The sequence below is a fragment of the Anser anser genome (genome assembly GCF_964211835.1).
Source record: "Anser anser genome assembly, chromosome: 3".
NCBI classification, from domain to species: Eukaryota; Metazoa; Chordata; class Aves; order Anseriformes; family Anatidae; genus Anser; species Anser anser.
In genome coordinates, this window is record NC_139722.1 from 97,127,969 (window position 1) to 97,136,520 (window position 8,552).

The following is an 8,552-nucleotide window of genomic DNA, read 5'->3' on the forward strand; positions in this document are numbered from 1 at the left end:
GGAGACGTTCGGATTCAAAAATCGTTCTTGCATGGACTGTCTAAACTCTATTTAGACATGACATTTCACTTTCAGCTCAGTAAGCCTGAGTACAGATCACTAACATGTGTGAAAGACAGAAATTGCACAGGGACCAAACCTGTAAATTCACATTTGTACATTTTTTAATTCTCTAGGGTTGGTTCTGGATTACTTCTGATAAAAAAATAAAAAAATAAAAAGAGAAAATAATGATGTCAGAGTCAAAATTCACACATCTGGGTAGCAGCAAAGCTGTTTTGTCCATTTATACTCAAGAATGGGCTTCATTTCAAATGGTAAAATACATAGGATCTGTACTACTTAGTAGCAATTTGAAAAATATCAAGAAGTGCAAGCTAGGCTATGCAAGGTACATGAAAGCTACTTTGGCCTGACTCTTGCTTTCTTTTCTGAACTGCCGCTTCGCTAAGTGGCAAGCAGCAGAGGTCAGAGGCCAAATGAAAAGGATAAGCGTCAATGGGAGGCCCTGTGGTGCGACACAAGTGCATAGTGGTATATTGTCCACAGCCCATGAAGAACTTGTCAACAGCTCAGTGAGAATCCCTCAAAGGAGCATCTACTGTTTCATTGCATCCCGCTCCCTGGAGGCGGTGGCAGACACCCAGGGACACAGCAGCTATACAAGCAAGATGGCTCTCCAGGAGCTCTGCTGTCTTCTAGTATTTCTTTTATTTCTCAGCATAAAGACCATCAGTAAAAAATGCTTCCAAATAACTAGAAAGTTAAATACAAGCACAAACTGCAAGAAACAGGTTAGACTAAAAATGAAGTATGCTTTAGAAATCTAGATGCAAATAATAAGTACAAATAATATTTGCTAAATTGGCTGAAGCTATATTAAGGCACTATAAAATCTTGTGAAATCCCATTGTCCAGTGTTTCATTTTCCTGTGAAACCTGAACTTACCTAAGTACCACACCAGGCTTTGATGAATCAGAATTTCCTACAAGGGACGTAACTAAGATAGCATCCTTCTCAGGAAAAAATAATTATCAAGTTATCCTCTGAAAGGCAACATCTCTAATAGGCAGGCTCTCGTTTAATTATTTCTAATCACTGAAGTTATCAAGGACAGAATAATGAGCATCTACTGTTAAGTTTGTCACATTTTTCAATCCCGGTATAGAGTTAATAGAGTTAGCCTACAGAGAACAGAAAAAAAAATTGGCTCACAGTTGAGATGAATTCTTGCATTTCTAAAATAACCAGTTAAAAAGTACATAACACATAAACACATTGCCTTTGTTCTGGTTTTATACAACTTCTAAAGCAACTGAGTAAGAGTCCATGGAAGGGTTTTTAGGCCTAACATCATACAAGCAATAAATCATCATCCTTATTCTATTTTTAAAAGAACATAAAGTGAAAAATGTTGAATTGTGTCTATAACAATAAAGACAATGAAGAGGTTAGTCAGAAAAAAAAGAGATCAGAAGAAGAAATTAAACAGCATCTGTTTGTTGGATGAAGCACAACACAAAGTGTTTGTGGATGGACATGCAGACCTTTATTCATACAGAAACAAGAGGACTAATCAGAGAGTGAAAATAATAAGAAAATAAAACAATATTTTGCTCTCTTGGCAATGAGTTTGAAAGAAGTTGGAACTTGCATTTCTGCACAATGGGTAAGGAACTGTAAAGCAGACTGTAAAGAAGTTGTAAAGCAGATTTTGATGAATTTCCTCTGGTTCACAAGGAATTCAACTGTTATGTATTCTCTACGTTACTTTCAGACTCTCCGTTGATCATCATTTTAAATGCAATAAAATACGCATGTAATGAAGATGGCCCTACGGATTCCCACCTGTTTAGATACTGCTACCTAACTCACCCTGGAGCACCCAGGAACTGAGGAGGAGTGGAAAATTTCCTCCTGTGGTGTGGGTTTGGAAATATCTCTTGGTGGAGAAATCAGGCAGAGCAGACAAGAGGAACAGCTGGACAATTCCATGTTTATCTGAATGAAATACAAACAGGGTCAGGGGAGGTTCAGGTTGGGTGGGAGGAAAAGGTTCTTCATCCAGAGGGTGCTCGGGCACTGGGACAGGCTCCCCAGGGAAGTGATCACAGCACTGAGCCTGCTGGAGTTCAAGAAGTATTTGGACAACGCTCTCAGACGCATGGTCTGATTTTTGGGTGGGCCTGTGTGGAGCCAGGAGTTGGACTCAATGATCCTTGTGGGTCCCTTCCAACTCAGGATATTCTATGATAGGGTGGTTCCTAGTATACTGGCAATCTAGCTTCAATGCAGCAGAGAAGTGTCAGGTGGCTGTATTATTTTTAACTGTTTGTAGTGGCCAATGGGCATTTTTGTCAACTTCTCTGATTACCACATATGTTATTCCAGATCAACTATTTTGGGGTTACGGCATTAATTGAAACACAGAAGTGAACCAGACCCTTGCACTGCAAATATGATGCAATTTGTGGGATGTAACATCGCTTGTTTATGCTCACTGCTCCCAAGGCCAAAAGAAGAGCTAAGACTGTCTCATTGAGCAAAGCAAAATCTATGGCACCAAGTTTTTGAAAAAATGACTGACAGGGAAACAAAACTGTAACTCATAGATCTTAGAAGATGGCTTGAGCTGTTCTAAATAAATATTGCCCAAGTTATAATAAAATAAATGCATTACAATTATTAAAAACAAGAGTAAGGTACAGCTGTTCAATCCTCTAAGGGATCTTAAAAACACTGGCAAATACCCAGCCAGACAAGCCTGGCAGCACCCTACATCCTGAAGAGAAGCACGAAGAGGCTAGACGCAGCATTTCCAACAGCCAGTTTGAAACCAAGAGTGTCCACCTTGAAGCACATCCTGCTCTTTGGCAAAATCAGGTACCTGCAGCTCCTGCTGATTCTAGCAGGAACCGCAGGTCCTTCAGATATATCTACAAAAGCTGAAGTTTCAGACCCAGCCCAAAAGTTGTCTTCAGAGCACAGCCCCTCTGCTCCCAGCAAGATATCTACACGCACGGCAGAGCTGAGCAAACATCAAACAAGAATCCCAGCTCCTGGTCCAACAGACCAAAAGTTCTCAGTCTTTGGAGCCTGTTAAAACCAAGTTTATGACTTAGCACAACAAGCACTCAAGAACGCCTTAGCACTTTCTTTCCTATCATTACAACGCAATCCTGCTTTTTATTCTAAGCTTACCTGGAAACAACCTGACTACTGAGTGGCTACAGAAAGCTGATCTATTCAGAGAATGGAGATACGGTGAGCGGATTTGCCAAGAAGCACAGAGTAGCACTCAACCAAGCTGCTGCTATAGGAGAACAACTTAATTTAGGTGTACGTGAAGTTTATTGCACTCTCTGCACAAAGTCACACTTTTATCAGCTGTTGTTAGAAACCTGAAGGAAATCTCTTTCAAATATATATATATTTGAACTTCTCGCAACTGGAAACTCTTTGCCTTTTTGTCTGAAGGTTCCTCAGCAGAATCCAAAGACCTGGGAAATTACAACTAAAATCATCCTTGGAGGCCACGTGTATTGCTTTCCTCCTATGAGTGCATTTCCCATTGGCATCAAGAGGAAATGGACATGGGAGATGGACATGGAAGCTGTAGACCTTAAAGGATCACTACACTTCTGATTCCTTAATGCTTAAACCCCTAATAAGAAGGGCATCTAAATTAATTAGACACATGTTTCAAATCCACTTTAAAAACTGACCTTAGTTCTCTTCCTCCTCTCTTCAAAGCTGAAGAAGGCTTCAGCTTGTGCATGCAGAATCAGGCTGTCTGTCATGAAAATAGTAGAGGTTTCACCTCTATTGCAACAGAATGTTTCAGAGGCATTATATTCTCCTTCCATGTGACATGATACAGTTGGACTTTGTCCTTGCCTCGGTTTCAAGTAAGAGGTCAAGTTTATTTTTCCTCTCTATTTTCCTATATGGGATTAATCTTTCAGAGGAGACCGCTTATTTTTAAAAAGCCAAACTTCTCTGCTTTCATCGCTGTGGCAGTCCATTGTCAATCTGCAGCTCCACATCACTCCCAGACTCCCAGTGCTTAAGGAGCTCTTCATCCTACAGCACAATGGCTTCAGCCCTTACCACGTGCAGTCTGCATCATGCGTGGCACCCATGGCGTGATTCCCTGTGGTTACACTGCACCTGGCTGCGTTACACACCAGCACACTATCATTTATTGCAGGTTATGGTTCTGAACACATCTGAAATCACTCCCTGGGATATTCGGAGTTTTAATGGAAGGAAGGAGGAGGAAACCAGAAACTTTTTTTCTATAAATCCCATAAAGTATCCATAGCATTTTCATAAGTAATAGAAACAGTCATTCACAAACCTCAGCAACTGTTAGGGGAGCACAACAGGGAAACAATAAACTCTTCAGGGTTCTTTGTGGAAAATGGAAGATAACATTATTTTGAACAAAAATATAATTAGCAACGTGGTGGGCTGACTCAAGAGAAAATCAAAATGACTTAAAAAATTCACCTGGTAAATCTCTGTTCCTCTGTTCAACCAAGGCTATCAAGCAAAACTCCAATCTTGCATTACTAAAGGCAACTTGACTTCATTGGATGATCAATACAATAAGGAGACGCATAAGCAATAAGAATGACAAAGCAGAAAGACAAAAAAATATGAATTTTATTGATAGACCTGCCAATCCCTGGCTAATCACAGTGTGGGAAAACAGAATAATGTGCTGAGCTCTACAGATGAAAACCACGTTGCAAGGACTAGACATCATTGTAAAACTAAAAGATAAACAACATCTTTCCCTTCAATGGCACCACTACCGTGTGACTCCGAATAAATTATGTGAAAATAGATTTACAGGCTCATGCCCTAAACTTATTCTTCCTTTGATAAGAAAACCTGCAAGCATAATGATCTGGAGAAGAAAATGAAATCCCCAGGACTGGATCAAATTCAGAACAAAAACAAAGAGGTTCTTCAAAAGCTAATCTCTCAGAAGTCTCTGTACTACATGATACTCTCTCAAGGTGCAGATTTCTCTACCTTGCTGCTTAAGTATGCTTTACTATGCAAAGCATAACAATGAGGAGCATTTTTTTTTATTCAGTTAAAAGGTACCGAACTATCTTAAGTCACAAAAGAAGAGAAACCAGATACTAGAGCATTACATAAGAAGTGGTAGGAATCAGATTCTCAGACAAATACAGAGATGTCACTCTATTAGCTATTAGATATATTTATTTTATGAAAATCTAGCAGAATGTTTTCTTTATCAGCTATTATGTCAGGCATTTCTGAAAAAACATATTCAGATACCCAAAGCATCCTCCCAATTAAAGGAAGTGAACTTTATCAGTAAACTGACCTGTAAATGAAACCAACTGCCAAGGGTGTTCCAGAGAGCATCACCCTAATGAAACTGGAGCTGGCAGTCACCTTCCTCCTGCTTTCTCAAAAGCCAGAAGAATATTAACTGACCCCAGGGATTTACAGTTCCTCCCACCCAGAGCCTCCCCACACCCACACTCTTCCATTCTGTTCTCAGCTGGACAAACCATTCCTCATTCCCACAAAATCTGCCTGCAGAAAGGACGCCTTACTTTACACCATCAAGATAAAATGGGAAATGCCCCACTGCAGTTGGCTGCCCGTGGAGTCTGAGATTTGGTAGGGGACAGCATCCAGCTAAAGCTGCCACCTTTGAAATACAGGAACTCTGTCTCCTGCAGATAAAAGGCCACACAGAAACTGCAGTGACAACAAACTCCCTGACTTGTGTTTAGCCAGATGGAGACTTTAGGGCTGGTAGCGAAGACAGACATGGGAGAGAGTTGTAGAAGCCATACATCCAAATAAACCAAAGGAGTTTCAAGTTCATATCCCCCTGCAGAATGCAGGCAGCAAGCATGAGAGCTAGTATCGCACATGAAGGGAAGGTGTTTAAGTACAAGCTCTTGTACAAGCTCTGTGGGTTGTCAGAAACCCAGAACTCACATCTTGGGGGCTGCAAGGAGTCCCCATTTCTTCTGTAATTCTGGTTCATAATTTGCAGCTCCTGTATTGGCAAGGTCAAGGACAGAACCCAGAGTTCTGACTCCAAATCCTCAAATCTACCAAGATATCATTTCTTTCCTATTTTATCCTCCTGAAAACAAGTCCGAGAAGAAAACACCACCAGGACTATTGCTCCCTAACTGCAATTAACTGTCTGACAGACAGGTAGCAGCCCTGCAGCCCAGCATCTTTCAAGTGCCCTCTCCCACACGCTGTAGCTTGACAGGTGGTGAAGGCAGTAGGTAGGTAGTCGTACCTTTGCACGAACAGCAGTCACACCTCACACCCATCTGCCGATGGGAGCCCCTGAGCACAGCTAGCATGAAAGCATGACAGCTGGTTTCCTCAAGTCAGAGCCTGGCACAGGCAGTGGCAGAAGAGCACGCAATAGCCATGAGGCAAGGACTCTTTCAGTAGATAGCTCTTTTCTCTGATGTGACCCTACCCTGCATAACCACAACTCTCTAGACAACTCAAAGAAGAGGAGGGTGAGGACTAACACAGTACATATTTACTATGCCTTTTCTATGATCTGTGGTACTTAAATTCTGCCCGCCTCTTTACCTTTTGCCTGTCAGCTCTCATGTGTCTCAGTTAAGGACCAGCCCTACAGGGTGCTGAGTTGATTAAATGTCTTTCAGCCTAGTTCTTCAGGCATTCATTGATTATAGTGGCTTTCCCGGAAGTCTCTTGAATCAAGATCTACAAGTTAAATGCCAGGTTTATTGCCTCTCCCACATGGTTTCTTTCAATCATCCAACATTATCTCCAGAAGGTCACAACAAGAGCTTTATAACATTTGATGAAATACCTGGTTCTCAGACTAGCTTCTTCCTACGAACTTCTCTGCAGAGCAATCCAAGTTTCTGAATTGGTATGAAAGACTTAGGTAGGCATATCTTGCATTCTGGAGATATCAGCTCAAGCACATGATTGATCCTGTTCCAGCTGGTCACTTAGGCCCAGGTACAAAAATGCAAACAAAATGTAATTCAGCAAGTTAGCAATTCTGATATTTACAGATTACAAACTGTGTATCTTTAACATGTTCAAGTTTTTTTTTTTTCTATTGGATCTGTGGAAAACTTAAGGATATGTAGAAAGCCTGCAGACTGAAATCTCAATAGCCCATGCAGCTTCTGCTGTTTCCACATATAGATTGTTCACGAGGTAGCCACTACATATTGAGTGTTAACAGTACTGAAAACTTGGTAATTGGGTAAATATATGAGCCTAGAAAGTGCTAAATTCTTTGTGTTCTGCTATTTACATAAATATGAGGCTACAAAGAAGAAGCTCAGAATAACTTTTTCTCTTAATGAAAGACCTTTGTCTCAGCTAAAGGCTCATTAGGTACATGTACCTAAATTTCTCTGTACTGGGTAACACTGATGACTTCTCTTCAACCCACTTCCAAAAATATTTTTTGCCTTATTTTCAATTTCACTGGTACATTTATTAGTAATAAACATGCATTGTCCTAATGCATTTCTCATGTAACCAAACAACTGAAGAAAAGACAAGTACTGTTTTTATTGTTTCAGAAATAAAAGTGCACACGCATGATGCAAAAAATATATTAAGTAATCCAGTATAATCTGGATAATTATTTTAAATGCCTACTCCAAAACCCTGAATGTGTGAGCCTACAAGTCTACTTCCTATGTTTTTCTATCTGCAAGATCTGCAAGTAATTTAGTCTTGTTTTCACAGAGCGCAAAGACATTCCATTTGTTTACACTAGAGACAAATTTTACTCAATTGACGCAATTCCATTGATTAAATAATGGCTTTCTTCCTCATTTTAGGCAATTTCAGCCTTATATCATGACATAAAAGAGGTAAGTGATTGTCATCTGTGTTCATATTATGTGACGGGCAGATTATCAGGTATGAGCCTTGCTGCCTAATGACAGGACCTTTTCAAGGACTGATTTAAGTCTGAATGCTCATAACCTGTTCTGAAAACTAGGCAGATGATTAAATAAGTCAACAAAGGGTCAACTATAGGCCAACTACAGGTGATTTAGCTGGAAAGACCTCTAGCAGGTCAAGTGAAATAAAGCAGATATAATTTGTCCAACATATGCATTAAAAACAGCAGGGAAGATCAGCTTCTGTTCATCTGCCACCTTTATGATAACCCTTCTTTAACAAGGGTGTTGAACATACCAGATCCTCTTTCCAGTTTGGGTTTTTTTGTTGTTTTTTGTTTTTTTTTTTAATGGAAAAAGCACACAAGAGTCTCCATATTCCCCCTTTAGCATGGAGATTCATCTTAGAGAGAACAACATGCTGAATTAGCTGTTACTTTTGGAAGATAAGAAAATAAAATCCTTGGCAATCCTAGTAACTAAAGTACCACTGGAATGCTTTCAGAGCAATTGTGACATTTTGCCCTAATGTGCTTGTGCAGTGCAAATCGTGATAGCGTCATTTTGCCCATCCACAGGTTTTCCAAAACCCTACCATATAACGTAGCATTCTGGGGGGGTCC

General features: G+C 40.3%; 1 protein-coding gene across 1 annotated transcript in view; it reads right to left on the reverse strand.

The window, feature by feature from the left end:
* Positions 1-6,851, reverse strand: part of LOC310897624 (uncharacterized protein) — a 59,262-nt gene extending 52,411 nt beyond the window's left edge. Inside the window, exon 1 of the mRNA XM_083831456.1 lies at positions 5,367-6,851. Coding sequence (XP_083687582.1) covers positions 5,367-5,407 — 41 coding nt within the window. The 5' untranslated portion in view covers positions 5,408-6,851. The remainder of the gene's footprint in view (positions 1-5,366) is intronic.
* Positions 6,852-8,552: the final 1,701 nt, after the last annotated feature.